At 45.8% G+C, this 25,640-nt stretch overlaps 1 protein-coding gene across 1 annotated transcript in view; it reads right to left on the bottom strand.

Moving 5' to 3' along the window:
- The window catches only part of DDAH1 (dimethylarginine dimethylaminohydrolase 1), a 519,240-nt gene that overhangs the window by 7,154 nt on the left and 486,446 nt on the right, over positions 1–25,640 (bottom strand). The window contains exon 5 of the mRNA XM_069232269.1: positions 19,471–19,614. Within this exon, the coding sequence (XP_069088370.1) occupies positions 19,471–19,614 (144 nt within the window). The remainder of the gene's footprint in view (positions 1–19,470; positions 19,615–25,640) is intronic.

Genomic DNA, 25,640 nt, shown 5'->3' with positions numbered 1-25,640 from the left:
CAATGACTGATGGGAAAATCCTTTTAAGTATCCGCTACGTCACACCTAAAATATGCCTTGTAAGACCATAAATCTTGGTGTGTAACATATGAAAAAGTGGTACAGTGAGCATTTGGAATAGTGTTATCACAGTGAATAATTGCTCTCAAGCTATTGTCACTGCGGAGGTAGAGCTGCATTGTCCAGAAACCGGCATTGCAAGGAATACCATTATTATTTCATGTCATCACCAGGAATAGTACTAGAGCGATGATTAAAAGCAATGTTTCATTCAGTTTAAAAAATGCTGAAAATAGTTTGTAGGTTTAGTGGAAAAGTAATTTTACGATACTGTACTTTGTGCTTCCTGAGAGAAACCTCATTTAGAAATGGTTTGCCTCTCAGCTCTACTACAGAGCCCCAATACACATTCTTGGCTGGGTTACTAATAACCTAACTCCTGTTAGACAGGTGCACCATCACATGTGTGACACACTGCCGTGTTCTCAAAGCTCTAAATTGGGCCCTATGTATTATAAAAAAATAAACAAATAAAAACTTTAAAAATATATATATTTTTGGGAGAATAACTCACAATGTAAACCCAGGTATATATGCATAAGCATGGGACGGCATGCAAATATGAGCGTGTGTTGATAAAACAATAGTAATGGATCTATGGGTGTAGATGCATACCTGGACACAGTGGTGAGGTGATTGGGGTAATACATAACAGGAAAAAATCACTTTCAGGAACTGAGGAAGAAAAACTTTATTTTCTTCAAAATTAAACTAATCCCTGTGCTGTACACAAACCTGAAAATCGCTCAATCCATGGACGGAAAGCAAATGCCAGAAAGCGCAAGCATGTCTGCCAGTGGCAAAGAAATCGCGTTTACTATTCCATTTGGCACATGGTGTGTTTTGGTTATCACCACCTGTTCGTCAGTGGTAATATGTCGGCTACCCTTCTATCCACTTGCCTCCCTGTGTTCCCAGGGTTCCTCCTACATCACTAACAAAACCATCCCACTTAAAGGGCTACTACTTCTCAATTTAGAAACTCATTTGCATCTAATACTGTTAGCACCTGATTGATGGCGCAGCAGTATAATACGGCAGTATCAAAGGGCAGGTTGTTTACCTTGTAATATGAACACTGTAATTATGAAGATATTAACTATTTGCCTTTATCATGACAATGGCAGTGGCCATGCACTAGCAGCCTTATACACAAGAGAGATTAACTCTTCAGCTGTAAACTGCCATACCTTTCATAAGAAATATATAGAATAACTATTCATTTTCTGCACAATGTGCCAAAACATACCATTTAAAATTACATTTCAGAGTCTTTGCCAGTGTTACATTGGGATGACCAAAATGATTTCTAGAGGCCTGAAGCTATCTACTGGTAGTGCCTAGAAGATACATCCACTGCAGGTGTCTTTCTTACATAAGAAATTAGGTCAAACATGCTACAAAAAATTCAAGATTGAAGAATAGATAATTAGTGAGTGACGGTATACTGACATTGGATTCATAATTATATTTCATTATCAAAATCCCTGTACTAGGTCCCTGTTAGACTTTTCATCCTTGGCGTGGTCTCCCTTAATTTTTTGCCTCTATTTCCCTGGTTGTTGATGTGTGCTGGACTCTGATTTTGCTGTTTTTGTTACTCTGGACACTTTACCACTGCTAACCAGTGCTAAAGTGCAAGTGTTCCTTTACAAAATGTGTATGTAATTGGCTTATCCATGATTGGCATATTTGATTTATTAGTAAGTCCCTAGTATAGTGTACTAGAGGTGCCCAGGGCCTGTAAAACAAATGCTACTAGTGGGCCTGCAGCACTGGTTGTGCCACCCCCATAAGTAGCTCTGTAATCATGTCTCAGACCTGCCACTGCAGTGTCTGTGTGTGCAGTTTTAGATGTAAATTCGGCTTGGCAAGTATACACACTTGCCAGGCCTAAACCTTCCCTTTTCGTACATGTCAGACACCCCTAAGGTAGGCCCTAGGTAGCCCCAAGGACAGGGTGCAGTGTGTGGTTAAAGTAGGACATATAGTAATGTGTTTTTATATGTCCTTACAGTGAAATATTGTTACATTCGTGTTTCACTGTTGCAAGGCCTGTCCCTCTCAATAGGTTAACATGGGGGTTACCTTTAAATCTGATTAAAGTGTAGATTCCCCTTTGGTAGCGGATAGACATGTGGAGTTTGGGGTCTCTCAGCTAACAATTTAAAAATACATCTTTTAGTAAAGCTGAGTTTAAGATTTTGCGTTTGAAAATGCCACTTTTAGAAAGTGAGCATTTTCTTGCTTATACCATTCCTGTGACTCTGCTTGTTTGTGGATTCCCTGTCTGGGTCAGTTTGACAGTTGGGCTGGTTGTAACTCACACTAGACAGTGACACAAAGGGAGCTGGGGTGTAGTCTGCATTTCCTGATGAGCCAAACGTGCTAGGAGGGAGGAGAGGAGTGGTCACTCACTCCTGAAAGGGCTGTGCCTGTCTTCTCACAATGCAGTCTCCAACCCCCTGGTCAGTGTCTGGGGCCTGGCCTGGGCAAGGCAGGATTTCACATTCAAGAGAGACTTTGTTTTGAAGTAGGCCTACTTCAAAGGAGAAACTGTGTATAAGAAGGGCACCCAAAACCACAGACTTTAGAACACTTCAGGAAACCAAGAGGAACCTCTGCCTGAAGAAGAGCTGAAGAGCTGAGGAAGAACAGCTGCCCAGCCTGTGACTGTGCTTTGTGGAGCTATCCTGCAGTTGCTGCTTCTACCAGAGTAAGAGGGCAAAGACTTGACTTTGTGTGCCTTCCATCTTGTGAAGATCTCACAGGGCTTGATTTAGAGCTTGCCTCCTGTTGTTTGAAGTCTCAGGGACAGCAAAGACTTCTCTCTTCCAGCACCTGGAGTCTCTGCCAAGTGGTGCCCATCCAGTTCCTGGGACCCTGAAAGGAGAAGCTGGCAGCCGAAGAGGAAAAAATCCACGCACAGAATGCCTTGAAGGGAAAAGATCGACCCAACTCCAATCTGCGGCTGAAAAATCAATGTGCTGCCGGCTTTGTGGCTGAAAATTGACACTCACCTGCAACGCGACTGAAGAATCCACACATGGAGAGCTGGAGAAACGACGCACAGCATCGCTGACCGAGGCTGGGAGATCGCAACCCGCGCTGCATGGTTTTCAGATCATCGTGCAGCTGGATTTCCGACGCAAACACCACTGGGTGTGTAAAAACAATGCAAGGCCTGCCCACACCCGAGAGTGCTGACCATATCGACGCATCGCTCTCCTGCGGAGAGAAGAAACAACGCGCCCGACCCGACGAAAGGAGAAACTATGCAAGGTCTCGCTCATGAGTGAAATCGACACATCGCAAGCCCTTTCTGACGCACACTCACCCATGTGGGGTTATTTTTGACGCACCCAAGGTACATTTTCAGGCTAACAGTATTAGTGTGTGTTTAAAACTACATGAAGACTCTTTTTGCTTTTTAATTGATAACTTGACTTGTGTATTGTGGATTTTTGTCGTTTTGGTCTTGTTTTGTTTAGGTAAATATTCTCTATTTTTCTAAACTTGTGTTGTGTCACTTTGTAGTGTTTTCATTAAGTTACTGTGTGTGTTGGTACAAATAGCACTCTGAAGTTAAGCCTACTGCTCATGCCAAGCTACCAAGGGCGTAAGCAGGGGTTAGCTGAGGGTGATTCTCTTTTACCTTGACTAGAGTGTGGGTCCTTGCTTGGACAGGAGGTAACCTGACTGCCAACCAAAGACCCCCTTTCTAACAGTCCCTATTTAGCCCTAGCTTGTAGGTTCCATTTTGACTATCGGAACAGATCTGATTAATGTGGAGCAGGGAGTATTTTTCCAGGGTGTCCTCGGTGATCGAATACACATATCTGCATAATTCTAATCTCATAAATCATAAAAGACTAGCATACACTTTCAGCCTTCTGGATTCTAAATGGTCCAGTTCAAAGCTGGAGGCTGTTATGATTAGGTAGATAGGGTCAAATGGGCCTCTGTCTACTAAATTGATCTGACTGTGCATAGGAACCCAGGTACACTAATTGGCCACTACCAGGTTCAGTCAGAATTAATGCATCCAGAGAGGGAAAACTGCAACTTCAGGCAGGACACATGAAAAATATAAATGAAAAAACCTTTTGCACATCAATCAGATATTATCACAAGACCCTTGTAATTGGGTGTTTATTAACAAACTCTCTTTACAAATGTTATAGGACTCCCTAAAGTTTAGATCCCAAGTTTTTAATACATGACAAATTGAGTGTTGTAGGGATAGGAAGAGAAAGTAATTACAGATATTTTAAAATTAGATTATCAATAATAAAACGATTAGGCATTGAGGAGCTCATAATATCCTAAAAAACACTAATTAATAGTCAAGGTGACAGAAGAAAAGAGAACCATATACTTTGTTTTGGAAAAGGGGAGTGTTAGAGGTGAAGTTATGAAAGAGGTTGATATTTATTTTTATTAGTCATATAATCTGGTACGAAACCTACACATGCATCAGGGTTGAGCCAAAAATATTGACAGTGTAGTCAATTCAGGGGTGGCTAAGCGCTAGGCAGAGGGGATAAATGAAACAGAAATTGTGACAGATTACAAGAAGGTGATAGCTCTCTATATATCTATATATCTACATATACATATTTATATATATATATATATATATATATATATATATATATATATATATATATATATAAAACCTAGTGGTGAATGCCACTAGGTAGTTATAGTAAGGACAGAGTTCTTATAGAATTTTTTTTTTTTGTTTTGCTAATAACTTTGGCACAGTTTGATGAATCTTCCCACAAATGTCCAAAAAACGACGACACTCACTTCAGCATCTGTCTGGAAAGTTTTGGGGTGATCCGTCAAGCAGGGGCCGAAGAAAAGGGGGGTCCCAAAACAGGAATAGCGCCCAAACCACTGGACGGATTTACACCAAATCTGGCAGAAAAGTAGCTCTTGGTCTAGAAAGCGCCCTTTTTGTTATTTGGTGCAAATTCGTTCAGTAGTTTTTGAGAAAAAAAGAAAACCAAATTTGTATGTATAGGGAGATGAAGACTCTGCAAAATCTCCCAATTTCATTCTTAGATCGGATTGGCTGCCAATACTTCAGCAAGGAAGCATTAGGAGCCAGTTTGGGACTCAACTTCAGCAGAGTCTCATAAAAAAAAAAAGCTCTTGTGCGGAGGTCGCAGTGGGAATTACCCCCCTCCAGACTAAAAAAGCATTTCTTTTTACATTTCGGTGGGAGATGCAGCAGATCCACCAAAAAAATGTAATAAAAATGTGCGGGCTTTGGGCTCCCACGTTTGTTTAAAAGCAGCCCCCGGGTTGGCCAGGTCCTGGGAGCATTGAAATTTTGAATGCCACCACCTCCCTAGGGCATTTGTCTCCTAAGGTAACTATAACTCGTGTCCTCGCCAGGCACTGCTAATTACCCCACAAATTATGGCACTCATGAAATCCTTGATAACATCATTAATAAAATCAGTGAAATATTTGCAGCAAAAGTTCTGATGAAAAAACTGTGCATGGCAGGGGTGCGAGTTATAGTTATACTAGGGCACGAAGTTACTTGAGATAACTGTAACTATAACAGGCAAATTTCTATGGTTTTGTCCATTTTAAATGAGAGTCTAACTATAACGTCCCTGTAATCTTTGTTTTTTTAAGTGAATTTCTATGTTTTTTAAATTCTATTTCCTAACTAAAATGTCCCTGCAACCTTGTTTTTTCAGTGAAATTGTATTTATATAAATATATAAATATATACATATATATATCTCAATCTCTCCTAACAAGTATTATAATGCTCAGCAAGAACATTTGCCCACAATATAACTACTGTCCACAACAGATATTTTGCACTAGACTGTTGAATGAGTTGAAGAAACAGCAGAACTTTAAGCACATGCTTGAATGGGAATAACCAACAGTTGCAATTTACACTGTGAAGACACCTTTCACGTTTCTCTGTACTTCTGCTTTCAGCCAGATACTTTCATTGGAGATCCTTAGGTTTTGGTATCCGTTCAACCCCTGGATCTGTGAGAATGATGCTATGGGATTGGTTCACCACTGCAAGCAAAGCAGCTTGAAATGTTAGTATTCACGTTGGTGTACCACGTGCAAGCCCTGGACCCCGTTAGAGCAAGATACACTAACCCAAGACCCATATCATTAACTAATCAAGCTAGTTTATTTCTGCGCCATTTTAAATTTTATTTCTGAAAGCTAAATTAAACCCTCCATCTACTTTATGCGTAGGAGCTGCATACACTATTGTGTGTCTTTTGAGAGACACGCTTCGAGATTTGTTGTTTTTAAATTCAAAACATTGTTGGAACCCATAAATCCGCAAAATGTACTGTTATCCAAGATACAATCAACCATTTCATCTTAATTTCTTAGAGTTACACATACATTTTATAATATACTACATTTATTATTGTTTTGCATAGAGCATAGGAAGCATTTATGTTAAGCGTGTTCTGTATTTGCAACATTTAATAATTCATTGTGCTATCATTTGACAAACCATGATCTCAAACATGATTGGAAATGTGTGAAACTGCAATATCTTCACTAAATATATTCTGTAAAATCGTATTTGGTTTATAGTATCAAATACATCATTTGTCATTATAACTAAAGTTTGAGACTCAATCCCACCTATAAAGACTTAGGGGGTCATTCTGACCCTGGCGGTCAGTGTTAAAGCGGCGGCCAACCCGCCAACAGGCTGGCGGACAAAAATATTGAATTCTGACCCTGGCGGGAACCGCCAACACAGGCCGCCGCATTAACACTCCGACCGCCACGGCGGTACAAACAAACAGCGCGGCGGTCACCGCCAACAGGCAGGCGGCAGACAATGTACCGCCCACCCTATCAAGACTCACCAATCTGCCACCTTTTCCGGGGCGGGAGCCCCGCCGATAAAAACACGGCGGAAACAGACATTTCAAAAGGAAAACGCTTACCTCGACACACTCCACGAGGAATCGGAACAGCATGGAACCCGAACTCCACATCCTCCCAGCCATTGCCTTCCTGCTCTTCTTCCAGGATCACGAACCTCGCCGCAGACGACAACGGTGAGTACTGCACCTACGACACAGGGGAGGGGGGAGGAGGAAAGGTTAAGGGCACACACATACGCAACACACCCACCCCCACCCTCACCCCGACCGAAATACCTACACACCTATGCATATAAAAAGTCAGTGACACCCCCAAACTCCCCCCCCCAAAAAGCTAAGACAAAAGGCAATGAATGTAAAAGTAGAACTATATTATTGCAACAATAAAGTATAGCGATCTTAGCAATATATGAAGAATAAATACACATCTAGAACTATATACATACAAGTAGCAAAAGTCCGGCCCAGTCTTTCAAAGTCCAAATTTCCCTGGGCCAATGTGCAGCAACACATGGGAAAGCCCACACACGAGAACGAGTCCATTGGAGAGAACACTGCTGGGGCATCACAAAAAGATAAAACAGGCACCTCAGGGGGAAGGGAAGGGGGGCACCTCAGCCACATGAGTCCACAACGCCAGATCCACGAAGGGCCTCCATGCCCACTGTGCCATCCTGGGGAGTGCAAAGCCACAGCCTCTCAAGTCTCTACAGTGGGTGGTTTGCCCACTGTGCCATCCTGGGGAGTGCAAAGCCACAGTCTCTCAAGTCTCTACAGTGGGTGGATTGCCCACTGTGCCATCCTGGGGAGTGCAAAGCCACAGTCTCTCAAGTCTCTACAGTGGGTGGATTGCCCACTGTGCCATCCTGGGGAGTGCAAAGCCACAGTCTCTCAAGTCTCTACAGTGGGTGGCTTGCCCACTGTTACATCCTGGGGAGTGCAAAGCCATAGTCCATCAGGTGGATTACAGAGACCACTGGTCATGGAGGAGGCATGGTGGGCAGAGTGCGTCGTGAAGGCCTGCCCGACACAGAACCGGGACTGCCAATGGGCCAGCGGTGCTTGACAGGAAGGGCCCAGCGGAGCGGTGCTTGACAGGAAGGGCCCAGCGGAGCGGTGCTTGACAGGAAGTGCCCAGCGGAGCGGTGCTTGACAGGAAGGGCCCAGCGGAGCGGTGCTTGACAGGAAGGGCCCAGTTCAGCGGTGCTTGAGATGAAGGGCCCAGCGGAGCGGTGCTTGACAGGAAGGGCCCAGTTCAGCAGTGCTTGACAGGAAGGGCCCAGCGGAGCCGTGCTTGACAGGAAGGGCCCAGAAGAGCGGTGCTTGACAGGAAGGGCCCAGCGGAGCGGTGCTTGACAGGAAGGGCCCAGCAGAGCGGTGCTTGAGAGGAAGGGCCCAGTTCAGCGGTGCTTGAGATGAAGGGCCCAGCGGAGCGGTGCTTGACAGGAAGGGCCCAGCGGAGCGGTGCTTGACAGGAAGGGCCCAGTTCAGCGGTGCTTGAGATGGCGGTGCCCTGTTCAGCGGTGCTTGAGACGGCGGTGCCCTGTTCAGCGGTGCTTGAGACGGCGGTGCCCTGTTCAGCGGTGCTTGAGACGGCGGGGCCCTGTTCAGCGGTGCTTGAGACGGCGGGCCCTGTTCAGCGGTGCTTGAGACGGCGGGGCCCTGTTCAGCGGTGCTTGAGACGGCGGGGCCCTGTTCAGCGGTGCTTGAGACGGCGGGGCCCTGTTCAGCGGTGCTTGAGACGGCGGGGCCCTGTTCAGCGGTGCTTCTCACGGCGAGGCCCTGTTCAGCAGTGCTTCTCACGGCGGGGCCCTGTTCAGCGGTGCTTCTCACGGCGGGGCCCTGTTCAGCGGTGCCTGTCTTGTGTTTCCAGTGAACCACACCTGGCCAATACTTGCCGCTCAGTCTGCATCGGACCTCTCCGTTCCGGGGCCCTCCTGTGATGGAGCCCTCGGGCCCTGTGTCTCCTCCGATACCCCCGGAATGGGGCTGGTGGGGCCCTCATGGCCAGGTCGGCTGCTCCCTGCCTTTTGCTCCTTGCTGCCCTTGCCCTCCTTGGCAGACTGTCCGTGGCCCTTGGCTCCTTTACCCGATGTGGCAGGTGACAGTGTAAGGCTACCCTCCTTGGGGGCAGGCGTATCAGGCCTGTCGCGCCTGCCCTTGAGTTTTTTGCTCCTCTTCCCAGGGGGGGGGGGGGGGGTGGCTGTGCCTTTGCTGCTGGACGATGTCCCAGACCAAGGAAAGGGCGGACTCCAAAAACCAGGCACGATGTTCTTGGGAGTTGCTGGGCTGGTGGTGGCTGAGGTGTTTGTGGAACTCTTACGGGATGGAGGGGGTGGGTCAGGTGAGGAAAAGAGGTCATGTTTAGAGAGGAAAATTTTCTTTGGAGCCATGGGAAGGGTAGCTGGAGTGGGTATGGGAGTGGAGGAAGAGGATGTGGTTGTAGGAGAGTCAAGTGTGCTGTCTTTGGGTGCAGGTGCTTGGGCTGGAGGCTGACGTGAGGTGGATGACTGTTGTTTGGGTGCCTGCCTGCGTTTGTGTGGTTGGGAAGCGGGGGTGACAGACACACTCGGAGAGGACACAGGGGACGTGTACATGGCAGTGGGGGTGGTGACTGCACGTGTGCGGACTGTACTGGAGGGTGTGCTGGTGATGGGTGCAATGGCTGATGGTGGTGTGCTTGCAGGTGTGTGTGGAGACGTCACAGGGAGGGAGGAGGGAGACGAGGAGGTGGGGGACACAGAGGAGGTAGTGACTGTTGGCATGTCTGCATCTGGATGTTGCTTGGGTGAATGCTTGTGTGTTCTGTGGTGCTTATGTTTGGATGAGCTGCCCTTGGGTGTTGAGGTGTGTGCAGGCTGGTCTGTAGGTGTGGATGGGATAGGCAGAGGAACAGGGGAGTGGGACTGGGTGGAGGGAGTCAGAAGAGGGAGGCTGGAGACAGGGACAATCGCTGCCGTCAGTGCGGAGGCCAGAGCGTTGAACGATCGTTGATGGGCAGCGTGACCCGAATGAAGGCCCTCCAGGTATGCATTGCTTTGATGCACCTCCCTCTCCACACTCTGGATGGCATTCAAAAGGGTAGACTGCCCAACAATGATGGTCCTCAGGAGGTCAATGACCTCCTCACTGAGGGCAGCAGGGGTGACTGGGGCCGGGCCTGAGGTGCCTGGGGCGAAGGAGATGGCCGGCTTCCTGGCCTTGCGGGCACGGGCCGAAGGCCAAGGGGCTGCTGGGAGGGCGGAGCTGGTGCGCTGGGTGGTGGCTGTACCTGTAGGATCGGTGGGCACGGATGTTGCCGCCACCGCAAGGGAGCTCCCTTCCGAGGACGTGTCGGTGTCGCTGACGTCTCCACGGGTCCCCGTGGTGGAGCCCCCCTCGCCCTCCGTCTCACTGGTCATGTCGGAGTCCGTTGCATGGCCCTCCGGGGCCATGTGAGATGCAGTTCCCTCTTGCGCCGATGCCACTTCTCCTCCGCCTGATGATGCTAATGCACACATTCACAGAAAAACAAAGAAAATGGGGGGGGTGGTGGAAAACATAGACAAGTTGAGTGCATGCATTGGGGACACCGTTGGCGGAGAGGACAGACACAGAAGCCCCCTGCACTACGCTGCGCACTTGGGGTACACTACTCATTCACTGGGACATGCCCTACAAACCTATGGGCGACAACTGCCCACACAGTATACACTGGTCCATGAATTGCGTTACTAGGCACCCTACAGAGGTTGGGGGCGGGGGCACAGGACCATACCTCACGGACGGGCCTATCCTATAGAATTCGCCCTGGCCTAGGGATACCCACAGCCCTCCTCCCCCCCCCAGGCACCTCCACTGCGCGCAAAATAGCTGAATGTGCTGGTACTCACCCCCTTGTGTCTGCTGTGATGTCCTCAAGCACCCATCTAAATCGGGGTAGGCCACCGCCAGGATCCGGGACATCAGGGGGGTCAAGGTACGACTGGCACCCCTCCTAGGTTGGGAGGCCATACCCAGCAGAGCCTCTGCGGTCTTCCTGCTCCCGCGGCGGATGTCCTTCCACCTCTTGCGGCAGTGGGTGCCCCTTCTGTTGTGGACCCCCAGGGCCCGGACGTCCTTGGCGATGGAACGCCAAATGTCGATCTTCTGATGGGCGCTGACCTATGTGACATGTACAGGGGGGGAAGAGAAACATCATCACTTTTCTGCATGCTCGATGTGAGTGGGCCCCCCTCCCCAACCTTGCCATGTGGCACATGCTCTCATCTGTCGTGCCATGCATTCGTCATTCGCTGCCCTCGCCTCCATCGTACATCCTCCCCACTCAACCCAGGCATTGGGCACTATGCATTGCCCCCCGTGTACTCACCTGTTGGTCTGGAGGCCCGTAGAGTAGCCTATACTGGGGGAGGACCCCGTCCACGAGCTTCTCCAACTCCTCGGAACTGAAGGCGGGGGCCCTTTCCCCAGTCGCAGCAGCTATTGTCACTTCCAGACCGAGGTCACAGCAGCACTTGCAGTATAGGTCCTCTCCTGTGGATGATCAGGTCTCGTGTGAATAAGCATAGAGAAAATGGCGGTTACGGCCGCGGCGGTGCGTACCGCGGCGGTGCGTACCGCGACCGCCGGCGCTCACCGCCATTGGCTCCTGAAACCCATAGGGTTCAATGTTGTCCAATGCGACTTTGCGCCGCGGACTGCGACCGCCTACCGCCACGGTGTGCCACGCTTGCGCAATGACCTCACTTCACAGGTCAGGCAGCCGCCATTTCCAGGGCCCAAATGGCTTAATTCCTACTGCGTCACACATGGCTAGGTCTTGCACCGACATTCATACTAGCCATTCAATCCCGAGAGATTCGTGTACTGTGCATGCTGTGGGCACTTACCTGTGGGTTGCTTGACTCTGTGCTCCATGTTGTCCTTCCTAGGCACCGTCCGCTGGGACTTGCGAGGAGATGGAGGAATCCTCCCGTGTACAGACCGCTGGTGGACCTTTCGACAATGGAAGAAAGACAGGTCATACTCACCTACAGACTCAACCGTGCCACTATACAGGAACTGTGTGCCCAGCTGGAGCCAGACCTGATGTCACCCATCCGCCAACCCACAGGTATTCCGCCTCTAGTGCAGGTGCTGTCAGTACTGCATTTTTTTGCCAGTGGATCATTTCAAACTACAGTGGCCATTTCATCTGGGATGTCTCAGCCTATGTTTTCAAAGGTGTTGCCCAGAGTGTTGTCTGCCCTGATGAAATACATGCGGAGCTACATCATTTTCCCTGAGGTGGGTGACTTGCCTACAGTGAAGGGTGATTTCTATGCCCTTGGACACATTCCCAATATCATTGGTGCCATTGATGGTACCCATGTGGCTTTCGTTCCCCCAAAAGACAATGAACAGGTGTACAGGAACCTAAAAAATTATCATTCGATGAATGTCCAGGTGGTCTGTTTGGCTGACCAGTACATCTCCCATTTAAATGCCAAGTTCCCAGGGTCAGTGCATGACGCGTACATCATGCGAAATAGCAGCATCCCTTATGTGATGGAACAGCTACAGAGACACCGTGCGTGGCTAATTGGTGACTCTGGTTACCCCAACCTGCCTTGGCTATTGACCCCAGTGAGGAATCCCAGGACCAGGGCAGAGGAACGGTACAATGAGGCCCATGGGCGTACTAGGAGGGTGATTGAGCGGACCTTCGGCCTCCTGAAGGCCAGGTTTAGGTGCCTGCATATGACAGGTGGATCCCTAATGTACTCACCAAAGAAGGTGTGTCATATCATCGTGGCCTGCTGCATGCTTCACAACCTGGCTTTGCGACGCTAGGTGCCTTTCCTGCAGGAGGATGGTCCAGATGGTGGTGTTGTGGCCGCTGTGGAGCCTGCGGAGAGTGAAGAGGAGGAAGACGAAGAGGACGACACAGACAACAGGGACAGAGTGATACTGCAGTATTTCCAGTGACACACAGGTAAGAATCTACTCCTGCATTGTATTATATTTGTAACTGTAGAGGCTCTCTACTGTCTGACCTTTCACCCCAATGTATGGTAACTTAGTTGTGTATTTCACTTCCTATTTCAGTGATCTGATCCCCACAGAGTGCCCTCTGGTTTTTTTCACCATGGACTACCGCTGTGTGACACTGGTATGTTGTCATCACAATGTTAATAGAAATGTTTTATTGGTTATCTCGAATACATTTGGTTTAAATAAATAGATAGCAGAATCCAGTTGGTTTTTGTGCAAAAATTGTGTTTCTTGTAGTTTTAAAATAGGTGTATAGTTCTAAAAGGGTGATGGGTGATGGTGGAGGCATGTCCATGGCAGTGTCCAGACTGTCGTTCCTACAGGTCCATTGTCCATATGCCTGTGGAAGGTGGAGCAGGGGCAGTTCAAGGTTGGACAGGGTGAACAAGTGGGACAGTGGGATGACATCCGGGAGATTCCGTGCATGGCGGGGGTCTTGACATCCTACTCTGTCTTCTTCCTAGATCTCAGGCCTTTCTTGCGGGGTGGTTGTGTTCTGCAGGGGGTGGGGTCCGGGTGGGCCGTTGCTGTTGTGTCGGGGCATCCTGACCACTAGCGCCGGCGGAGGTGGTGGGCTGTTCTTCCTCCATGCTAGTGGCAGGGGCCCTTTGGGGGGCCACATGGTCACGCAAAGTGGTGACAATCTGGTTGAGTGCCACCACCATTGTACCCATTGCGGAACTGATGCTGCGCAGTTCTTCCCGGAACCCCATATTCTGTTGCTCATGCAGAAGCAGGATCTCCTGCAACCTGGCCAGGACCGTCGCCATCGTTTCTTGGGAGTGGTGGTAGGCTCCCATGATGGTGGTGAGGGCCTCTTGGACAGTGGGTTCTCTAGGCCTGTCCTCCCTCTGTCGCACAGCAGCCCTCCCAGTTCCCCTTTGTTCCTGGGCCTCTGTCCCCTGGACGGTGTGCCCACTACCACTGCCCCCAGGTCCCTGTTGTTGTTGGGGTTGTGGGTTACCCTGGGTGCCCTGTACTGGTAGACACACCGCTGCTTGACCTGTCCTGGAGACAGAAGCATGGGCCCGCTGGGTGGGTGCTGTGCTGGTGTTTCCAGAGGGGGGTAGGTCTGCTGTGGCCTGTGGCTGACTGAGGGTAACCGACTGTCCAGAGGTCCCCGATGGTCCGGGCTGGTCATCAGGTTCTAGGTCGACAGAGCTGCTGTCATCACTGGGGGCCTGTTCTGGGGGAGGGATGGACAAATCTGGACCCTCCTCACCGGTGTGTTGGCGTTCGGGCCCTGCAGGGGTAAAAGAGTATGGTTATTGCTTTTGTGTGTGCCATGGCGTGCGATTTGTGGGTGCCCTTGTCCCCCAGTGCTGGCAGTCCCTTGTGGGAGGAGTTGTGAGGGTGGTTTGGGGGGGGGGGATGTGTATGTGCAGTGGTCATGCTTAGGTGATGGGTGTCCAAGGTTTGTGTTGGCATTCAGGGGTTGGTGTTGGGTGGGTTGTGCTGGTGAGACATTAACAGGGAGGATGTGTGCTGGGGGGTTGGGGGTGAGGGTGGGGGTGTGGGTTGGCATGCTGGTGGGTGGGGGGGTGAAGTAGTTGAGATTAGACTTACCAGAGTCCATTCCTCCGCCTACTCCAGCGAGGCCCTCAGGATGCAGGATGTTCAAGACCTCTTGCTCCCATGCTGTGAATTCGGGGGGAGTGGGTGGGGGTCCGCCGGCAGTCTTCTGCACAGCGATGTTGTGTCTTGACACCATCGACCGCACCTTCCCCCGTAGGTCGTTCCAGCGCTTTCGGATGTCTTCCCGATTTCTGGGATGCTGTCCCACAGCGTTGACCCTGTCGACGATCCTTTGCCATAGCTCCGCCTTCCTGGCTATTGTGGTGTGCTGCACCTATGTGCCGAAGAGCTGGGGCTCTACCCTAATTATTTCCTCCACCATGACCCTGAGTTCTTGGTTCGAGAACCTGGGGTGTCTTTGGGGTGCCATGGGGTGGTGTGGATGAGGTGTGGGGTGGTGTTTGTGGTGATGAGTGTGGTGGTGTGTGGTGTTTTGTGCGTAGATGTGGTGTGGGTGATGATGTTGGGTTCCTGTGTGTGTTATGCTTTGCGTTCCCTGTGCTCTCTCTCTGTGTATTTCGCCTTGTCTCTGAATTTCGAGTTGTGGGGATTTGTGGGTGTTGTGGGTGTGTGTTTTATATAGTGATGGGTGTGTGGGAGTGGTGTTTGTATGTGTATCAGGTGTGTGTATTTCGAATTGTCCAATGTGGTTGTGTTTTGTAAATGTGTGTGTATTTTGACCGCGGCGGTGTGTACCGCCAATGGAATACTGCGGTTGAAATACCACCGCGTGGATTCGTGGGTCGTAATGGCATGGGCGTGTTTGCGTGAGGGTGGAGGTTTGGTCATCTCCAGTTTATCGCTGACCGCTGATGAGGTGGCCTTCAGTGGATGTCGGGTTTTTGGCGATTTGGCAGTTGTGGGTCAGAATGACCGTGGCGGTTTACCGCGGCCGCGGCGGTATGATGGCGGTCTTCTGACCGGCGGTAAGAGCCTTTTACCGCCGAGGTCAGAATGACCCCCTTAGAGTACTCTTGCATTTAGTTTAGTGGTTCACATTTGCAATTTTGTAATTATTAAACCATGAACCAGTCCCCCAATATATGAAGCAAACTATTGGTTTAGTGAAGTACATATAAAGGTATATAAATACACCATTTTCAAGACATTTTTGTTTGATTTGACTCATGTAGTTTTGGAGGGTTGGGGACAACTGCATCCTGCTAAAGACCCTAAATGGACCAAAATGTGCAACATTCTTCATGCAAGATTGAGGACAAGGTAGTGTGACATATCCCTCCTCCATTTTAATCAATTAGCTCTAACAATGTACAGTATCTAGTCATTACATAAAGAATAAACAAAAATAACCTTCCATAGGCCAAATCATTGTAAGATAAAATCTGAGAAAAGTGTCTAAGAGTGGGGGGTAGTAAGAGGAGGGTTCAATGAAGATTCAAACTTTTAATATAAAAAGTAACCAGTGGTGAATGTCTGCATTTTATTTAACTGGTGTTTATTTAACACGAGATCTAGCAAACACACAAATATTTAATCATCAGGCTTTTTATCAATTATATTGGGACATAGCCTTCATGGAGTGCCCAGTTTTGAGAAATACACTCTAAATGTTCCTCAATGTAATGACACATGATTGGTTATCTGTTATGCATTATTGTTATTTTGATATCTTTGGGATGACACATTGGAAGTAATGGGCCATTGCCACAGAATTATGTAAGACTAACTTGATTGGTGACAAAAATCATATAGTGTGTCATCCTTTGGCATTATGAATATAATATCTGTGGTTCAGGCCTGTGCATACCTTCCCAAATTTCCTGGGTTACCCCACAAGATGACTGGTTCAGTATCTACTGTGGTTTTTATATGACATCTATCAGGCAACCCTGCGGCAAATATTTCATACTACTGAGAGAGATCAAATGTTAGCATATAGTGACTAATTAACCTACATTTAAAGGCCTAACACAGAAAATAACACGAGCTGTAAAATGTGCACATTTGAATAATGGTGAACCATGTGGCCACCATTCATATTAAAACACTATGGGCCTCATTACAAGTTGGGCGGACGGTTTACACAGTCCGCCGAACTTCGGACAGGGAGGTTGTCGCCATAGTTATTGGCTATATATATACATGTGTGCTGAAAAATAAATGCACGTTTATATCAGTCTTAACATGTTATAAATGATTTTTGCAATTCAATCATTTGTTTTGCATATTTGATATGAATTGTAAGGTGTGCATTAGGTTTATGAATGTATTAATGCATATTAAGGCTTTCTTAGCTTGAATAGGCCTGAAATATTCATTTTGCAGCCGTAATGGAAAAGCACTTGTTTATCCTGTCCTCTCTGACCTGAATTCTTTCCATAGGCGATTAATGTGAATGTTGAATGTCCTATTGTATTGAAGGCAAGAAATATGTTTCAGAGATAACAATGTTGTACTATTTGTTCTAGCTGTCGAACAAGACAGGAAACTTCTAGTTCTCATGTGAAAAGTATTAGTTTAGTTTATTGTGTGTCATGAGAAAGGGTCTCAAGTAACAAATAACTAGAAAATTGAATATTTTGTGGAAATGTGTGAAGTCATCTGAAACAAATGCACTTTTGCTGAGAAAATTTGAAATAGTTGCATATTCGATGGTGTCATCTGCAGCCATTGAATGCTGAATCTGATGTCTGAAATGCGCACACCTGACAAACCTATAAATGGATTGTGCATACTTCTAATTAGTGAGGAACTTTGAAATTGAAGTCAGTCTTCACATAGATCCCATCCTGCCTTGAAGTTGTTCTGATGTCTGCTAGAATTCTTTCACTTTCATATTCGGACTCCTGTCACCCTCCTATTCCTAAAGTCCCCTGACGATTTTTATCTTCTTAGTCTTAATTGCCTTATTCTGTTATGTGGTGCAGTATTAATAAGGCTAACTAATTCTGAACTGCTGATTTGTCCTATGTGCAGCCCGTGTTCTGCACCATCCTGGTGCTGCTGTGAACTGACGCAGGAAGGAGGTGACCGTCCTGCTTGATGAATCATCACTGTATGCTGTCCCATGCAGAGGCATAACTAAATGTGGTTTCTTGTTTCCTTTTCATTTAGATACTTACACCAGAGTAATTTTATAGTATGCTGACCTAATTAGATGATTTCCTAAATTATTTTTGTTCTTTATGTTAGCCCGTTTCCACACATGCAAGTCCAAATTTTTGTTAGTGATAGGAATAGCCCAGCTCTGAAATCTGAAACTGAGAATTGTATTCTGATGATTTACTAACACCATCATCATTGCTAACCTCATGTTTAGTAGGTTAAATCCTTTCAGACATTTTGGTCACTCTATTGCTTTCATGTATGTTTATAACTTAGGTGTATGTTTATAACTTAGTTGTGCGCACCATATATATGACATTGATTCTAGGATTGTAATAAAGCTTTGAAACTTTATTCGGTATTGAGTTTGATTTAGTGTTAAATTGTTCATGGTGTTTAGAATTGATTACGGTATAATGTAATTAATTTGTGATTGAATCATTCTGACTACTACACAATTCAGCAAGTCCAAAGATTCAGTCAACCTAAGTAGGTGCGAATAGTGACAGTGTCTCATCTGCGCCATGGTAGTTATTGAACCTGGAGTGGGGAGAAATTCTTCTCAGGCACAGAGCGTCAACACTACCCATGAAAAAACTGGTAGCTGGATCACCAAAAGGGGGTTTATTTCAAGTATCATTGGCCTGATTGATCCTCAGTAACTAGACAACCACATTTCTTCTGACTGACATTTATTATTTCATATATACTGCTTGCAATGTGGACCCAGTAGAGGAATGTGGTCAAAACCATATCACTGCCTATTCCTCTTTCCTCATTAATAAAGAAACCCCACCACAGTGTCACAAATGTCAGAATTACATCTGGTGCCCTGAGTACGGTTGTAAATGGCTTTTCTTGTGAGATACAAGGGAAAACCACGACTGCTCTCGGCCAGAAGGTCCATTGTAATGTAAAAGGCAAAGTTTAACTTGGAACAGTGAGTAGGTATCCGGGCACCTCAACCAGTCCTGAATTTCTTCTCTTTCTGGGACATAAAGTGGAAATCTACAGACTGTTGATGAAAATGGCCCCATGTCGCCCTGGTGTTCAGAATATGCTGAGTGTACGACAATACTTATTCCGGGGAGATGGGCAGAGTAAAGCTCAGATATGGCATTTGACACTTGCAAAAAAATATTGGTCCAATGGATGTAGATTTTTTGATAACTATGAGGGGGCAATATTTTTGTAGACGATATTTAGTACAACATATTTATATCAAGTGATAGTCTAACTATGATATTCTGAAACTAAACCCATGCAGGTTCACAGCATCTGACAAACACCTCCAATTTACAAAATAAACAACTAATTCCCAACTAAGATCATCACACAGATGGCGCTTTGTACCGTGTTCTTGCAGCTACTCCATATCCTCGAGTTAATGCCTGAAAAATTGAATACAGCCATGCTCATAGAGAAACAGTTCGATAATACTAGTTGCAAAAAGCATACCACATGTTAGTCCCTTTTGCACAGGCATGGAAAACTGGAGTCAGGAATCAAACATGTTCTGATATAGTAGCAATGCTTTCCATTGGGTGGTATAATTGTCTGTGATTTTACTGAGTGACTCTAAATGAGGGACAATAGTGCCCTGAGAAACAGGATGCACAACAGGCCAATTCATGTACCCCATAGCTCTGCTTCATATACCTTAAATAATATATCACCCCCCACTTGGATATGTCTAATCTTTGCTTGCATGACCATAAAATGCAATGTTTGAAAGATTTACCAGGACCTTTATGCTATCGCAAGGGTGATATTTTCATGTGACTGAGCTCTTGCAAACATCTAGGTACACACAAGAGGCGCTGAATACTGAGTAGACAGATGGATTTACCTTCACACTTTCAGGAAACTCCTCAGGAGACCGGTGTAGTAGCACATGCCCTTTATTAGGGATATTTAAGTATATGCAGTTTGCTGCATGGTCATCGGGTATGGTCAGTTTATCATACCGATGGTCGCTCATCTGCTGCATGGTCTGCAAGAGATAAAATACCAAGGGTTAGAAACATCTGATTAACACTTGGACAACTGTGCTTATATATGCAAAGGTTACTACTAGCATACCTAATGCAAAAACAGCTCACAACTCACAAAGCAACCGATTCTCAAAGCCATTTGTGCACAGGAGTTCAATATTGTGAGCAATATGTTTAGTTTTTAATGTAAATCAACATTGACAATTCTAAACACATAGGTTTACACATTTAACCATATGTATTCCTACATGTCAGTAAAACTTCTCCCAGCGGGTGTACATTACAGGATAGGAATGACAACGAAGGTTTCTGCATGCTCACAAAGACACTAGTTATGTATTTTCTATGGATTATTCCTGCCCTAGACACCTTTAGGTGTCCTGTCAAGGGCAGGAGTATATCCCTATATAAGAGAAGCATCATGCTTTGTTTTAAGTGATAAAAAAATGAACGCCATTAGGCCACTTTGTAATGGGCCATTACTAACATCTTCTGTCATGTATATCCTAACTGGTAGCATGTGCAAAAGGGGTAACAGAACTTAACTGCAATGTTTAAATATGTTTAAACCTTTTTAAACATTGCCAATTTAACAGAATAATTGTGAAAAATTGAGGGGGGGGCGATTTTTTTTTTGTAATAGTTGACACAGTGCATGGCATTAAGAAGTTTGAAGACCACTGCTATATAGGATGTAAAACAGAAGGAAACATCTCCAAATTTCGCAGTGATCTACAGGATGAGGCAGGGAAAATATTTTCCTCAGAGACAAAAATAGTTTTGAAGTGCAAATGCACAGGAGTCTTAACACAGTTCAATGTTTAAATGCACAATATTAACGAATATGCAAGCAATATTATTTTTGCATGTGTGTAAATAAAAATGTAAAATATAATCCTTAGCCTACTCCAGGGAACCTGTCTTTTTCAGCTTCTCAGGCCCACTCTTCTACTCAATTGTGAATTCCAATAATGTGAAAAATGTAATCAATTATTAGGAGGAAGAACTGGAAACAGAAATGTGTAATTGACTGTATTTTCATACTTTGGTTTCTAAAAATAATACTCAGTCATGTGCTACTGCATGAGTAATGGGTAACATGCACTTTTTTGCCTCATAAGTGATACTTGACACACAGATTTGATTCACAAGTTTAGTTAGTGATCGTAACTTTACTCATTTGATTCCATTTAGTGCTTAGGATTGCTATTATCAATTTTCTGCCATTGTCCTTGGACGTACAGACCTCCAGTCACTGTAACCTTATGTCATGTCTTGTATGATGGAGCCTCTTTGAGTCCAGAAAGACCCCATACAATGATGATGTAAGTTTTAGGACATGGTGAAGTGAATGCAGTTTTAAAATGTTGAGTCCGTGGTTACACGCTGAAGAATAAAGACATGTAATATATAGCTCTGTATATAGTGTATTTATTGGCGAGTACCCAGGCTGGGGAGGAAGCTCTAACTGGCGACGAGATAGGGGACCCCTCATTTGTTTTTATGACTCAGAGACAGCGTCTCTCATGTACACGCCTTTATGATATTTACTCCACTTTGATTGGCGCTACGGTTGGTGAAAACAAAATGTAACTCCCTACAAACTTTGGGATCAGCCGCAGGCGGGTAGGTTTCCCTACTAGGACTTTTGCACTGAATTGTAAGTACCAGCGTCTTACACTGTCACTCGTTTCACTGCTATCACGTCATCTTCTTTTAATTTTGCCGCTAGATTTACCGCAACTACTTTACTTTGACTGTGTTCTGGAGCTGGGCATGAACCACAGGATGATTTTCAGTCCTTTATGACATCATTGTTGTCACTTTATTTACCAGATTCACGTGACCTCAACCGGTTCTAGTGAGTCTTAATGTTGCTATGTGCCTTTGATGAGACTCCTTTCTATTTGAGCTCACCATTCATCAGTACATTAAGCACTATTTCCGCTCCTACTTTTGCCAGCTACTTATTCATTAACTGACAATGACTTCGAGTATAGGGATGACTTTGGGGCACTACATAAGTTCTGACCACCCGGCAACCACATGATTAATTGTTCCTCTGGTCAGTGTTACGAGATATGTAGACTCACTTTCAAATGTTGACTGTGCATGAGACATTACCTTTTTGTAGTTATATCCTTACTACTGATTTTTACTCTAAGGTTCCTAATGGGCTTTTTGTGTCTATATAGAGGCAACGATAGTCCTCGGTGTACATGATCCCATGGATTCCCCAGTCTAGGATGGTAAGCAGGCGCTATTTAGAGTGTACCTCCCAATTGGCATGGCAGCACGTCATCATTGAGTGCCACGACACCTCCTCGTGTATTCATTTGTATCATATTGTTACTTTGTTAGTTTTTCTCTCTTCACAGGCCCCCATCTACCTATATTGTTACGTGCATAGCTTTTTGAATAAATTGACACATCGTCCTACACACCTGCATTACACCCTTTGATATGTAGTGTAGAGTGGGAGACCTTTGTTGTTTTTGGTCCTCACGAAACGCCATTGGATCCGTAGGGACAGGTTAAACGTGAAACATGTAGACCTAGAGTAGTGATTGAGGGAAGTCCTCTCTTTCACTCCTTATATCTTGGTTGAGTGACAGAACATTACACCTCACTCCTGAGTGTGTTTTAACCTTGACCAAGACCCCCTTAGCTCAATAAAATGTAGGTGTTCTGAGGGTCTTGAGCCAATGTTACACCCCTTTTTTCTGTAGCTCCTCTCTGATTGTAGGTTTGAATTCATCCCCACGTTTATTTACAACGGCATGCACTATTGGTCAAGATCTCTGGCAAACAGCCCCCCGAGGGGCCCATCAGATATTGCAGCGCCAGTCTGATGGGGAGCATGCCCTATGATGAAGCATGACATCCAAATGGATGTGTGAGGGATCTTGCTTCTAAATTGCAGTGTGCCTAGTTAGGTTCTGTATACGCCTGTGGAACAGTGTACCTGTATGATTTGCATGATATTTGGGAGACTGTACACTGGACCATCTAATCTCCATATCCATCTTATGGTTAGATAGTACCCCAAAAGGATAGTGAAGGAGCTGTACCATCTGGTCCACACATTGCTGACATGATAACACAAATGAACGGTGCGAAAGACTTCTCTCGCCTTGATTTTAATAAAGGATATCATCAGTTGGAACTCAAGGAGAATTGCAGGTCCATTACAACCTTTTCTACACAGTATGGTCTGTTCCAATACAAAAGACCATTTGGGTGTGTTATCAGATGCCAAGATGTTTCAAGATTTCGTTAGACAACATTCTGTTATAATGCTTTCAATTATAGCAATTACATATTGGTTTTCAGAGCTACACAGAAAGAACAAAGTTTTAAGGCGAGTGTGGTGTTTACTTGTTGGTGCAGCTTTAATGCTGAATGCTGGGAAATGTGAATTCAACAAGACAAAGCTAAAGTTCTTTGGCCATATCTTTCCTGATGGGGGCATAACACCCAATCCAGCTAAGGTACAAGGGTTGTCAATTGCTAGTCCCCCACAAGGTGTTTCAGTGTTGCGCTTATTCCTTAGCACAGCCAGCTGCTGTTCCAGATATATACAAGATTGTGCCATTGTGAGCGCTCCATTGACAGAGTTGAAGAAAAAGAATGTTTCATTTTGCTGGTCACATGAATGTGAGCAAAGTTTTAAGAGAATTGAACAAGCTATTGAAAACACTACTGAAATGGCATATTTTGATTCAAATCTACATACTGAAGAAGTGCTGCTAGCCCAGTCGGGTGAGGTGGTATCCTTGCACAATGGACAGTCAAATGCTCTAACATATTTTGTGGCCTATGCACATAAAAGTTTGCCCCAGACTGAACATGCTTATTCACAATATGAAAAAGAAAGTTCAACAGTGGTGTGGGCTTGTGAACATTTTCATATGTTTCCTGTATGGAAAACCTTTCACGCTTGTGACAGATCATCAAGCATTGCTTACTATCTTTGACAATCCAAAAGCTAAGATGCATCTGCGAATTGAACGTTGGGGTCTACGATTGCAAGAGCAAAACTACACAACTGTACATCATCCAGGGAAAGATCAAAACCCTGCTGACTACTTCTCAATAGTGCCTACACAGTGTCAAGGTACCCCATCTAAGACTGCTGAAGCCTACATAAAATATAATTGATAAATCAAACACACCAGATTCAATTTTGTTGGAACAAATTGTCACTACCATGAGTCAACATAGTGACATGTTAAATTTAAAACATTATTACCCATCAGTCATGGAATCAACATACCCAACCTCTTACCAGTGAAAGCGAGAGAGAGAAGTACAAAAATGTCAAAGATGAACTGTCTGGAACACAAGAAGGAATTGTTTTATGCGTTCAAGAAAGGTCATTCTGGAAAGTCTGTGACAGCAAGTGATTTTAGTGGCCCATGATGGAACTCATGGAATCATCGCCATTAAACCAGCTTTCCGAGATCGAGTCTAGTTTCCTCATCTCAATGAATGAGTTGAAAAAGAGTTGAAAACCAATCATCTATGTAACTGCCTGTCATTGAAAACTACTCAACACTCCTTGAACATTTCAGAGTTGCCAAAGAATGCCTGGGAAACAATTGCGGTTGACTTTTTCGGTGCACTTGACAATGGACATCACCTGATGGTGATTGTGGACGAATACTCTCATTTCCCATTAATTGAAAATCTCTTGTCTATCACTCCTCAACCAGTAACCCAATTTCTTTTTGGAAAGCACCAATTATGTATTTTTATCGCTATTTCACAATTTAAGCTTCCATTTCCACAGATGTTTTCTAACTGTAGGGTGCTCCTTGGGTTTCAGTTGCTGTATTCACTGGGGGATACAAATGCCTCTGCATTTATTATTATAAATAAAGATAGCCTGGAAGCACCACTATCTTGTTTCAAGGATATCTTTATTTATATTGAAGTATAAAACAGTGTGGGGACGGTAACACTTAGTCCCTCATTATGACATTAGCGGTAAGTACCGCTTACCGCCATGCTGACTGCCGCCAACATACCGCCGCCGCAGCGGGTTACCACTACCCATATTATGACACTCACATAGCAATCCGTCACTATACAGCCACACACGCAAGTCCGCCAGACCAAAGGTCAGTGATAAAGTGCCAGTATCAAAACCCACACCGTTACGCCAACAGAACTATTCCCACAACATTATGACCCATGAGTCACCGAGGCGGACATTCAATGGCAGTAAACCATTTGCGCTACATACCATTGCGCTCAAAATACACACACACATACAAAACAACACTACATTGGAATATTCAAATAACACACACATGGCACCCATACACAGACCATACCCACACCACTATAAAACACACACCCACATTACTCACAATCCTTTATGACTACAAACAAGTGCCACAGACAAGACCACAGCCACACACCACCATCACCTATACACCATCCACGCACCTTACATCACACACCCCAACACATCACTCCACACACCCTCACCCTCACCGCTCACACCACACCCATGGCACCACAATGACACCCCAGGTTCTCTGAGGAGGAGCTAAGGGTCATGGTGGAGGAAATCATCCGGATAGAGCCACAGCTATTCGGATCACAGGTGCAGCAGACATCCATTGCTAGGAAGATGGAGCTGTGGCGGAGAATCGTGGACAGGGTCAACGCTGTGGGACAGCACCCAAGAACAAGGGATGACATCAGAAAGAGGTGGAACAACCTACGGGAGAAGGTGTGCTCCATGGCAGCAAGACACCAAATAGCCGTACAGAGGACTAGTGGACCCACCTACTCCCCAACAACTAACAACATGGGAGGAGCAGGTCTTGGAAATCATGCATCCTGAGGGCCTGGCAGGAGTAGGAGGAGGACTGGACTCTGGTAAGTCATATATCTATTATTATTACCCCCCTACCTGCATGCCATCACATATCCCCACCCTTACCCTCACTTCCATCACTCCACCACCTCCCACACACCCCACCATCACAACATGGACCCCCATCACAGACCT

The sequence above is a fragment of the Pleurodeles waltl genome, chromosome 4_2 (genome assembly GCF_031143425.1).
Source record: "Pleurodeles waltl isolate 20211129_DDA chromosome 4_2, aPleWal1.hap1.20221129, whole genome shotgun sequence".
NCBI lineage: Eukaryota > Metazoa > Chordata > Amphibia > Caudata > Salamandridae > Pleurodeles > Pleurodeles waltl.
The sequence above is the reverse complement of the archived record's forward strand: the minus strand, read 5'-3'. Positions and strand labels throughout refer to the sequence as shown.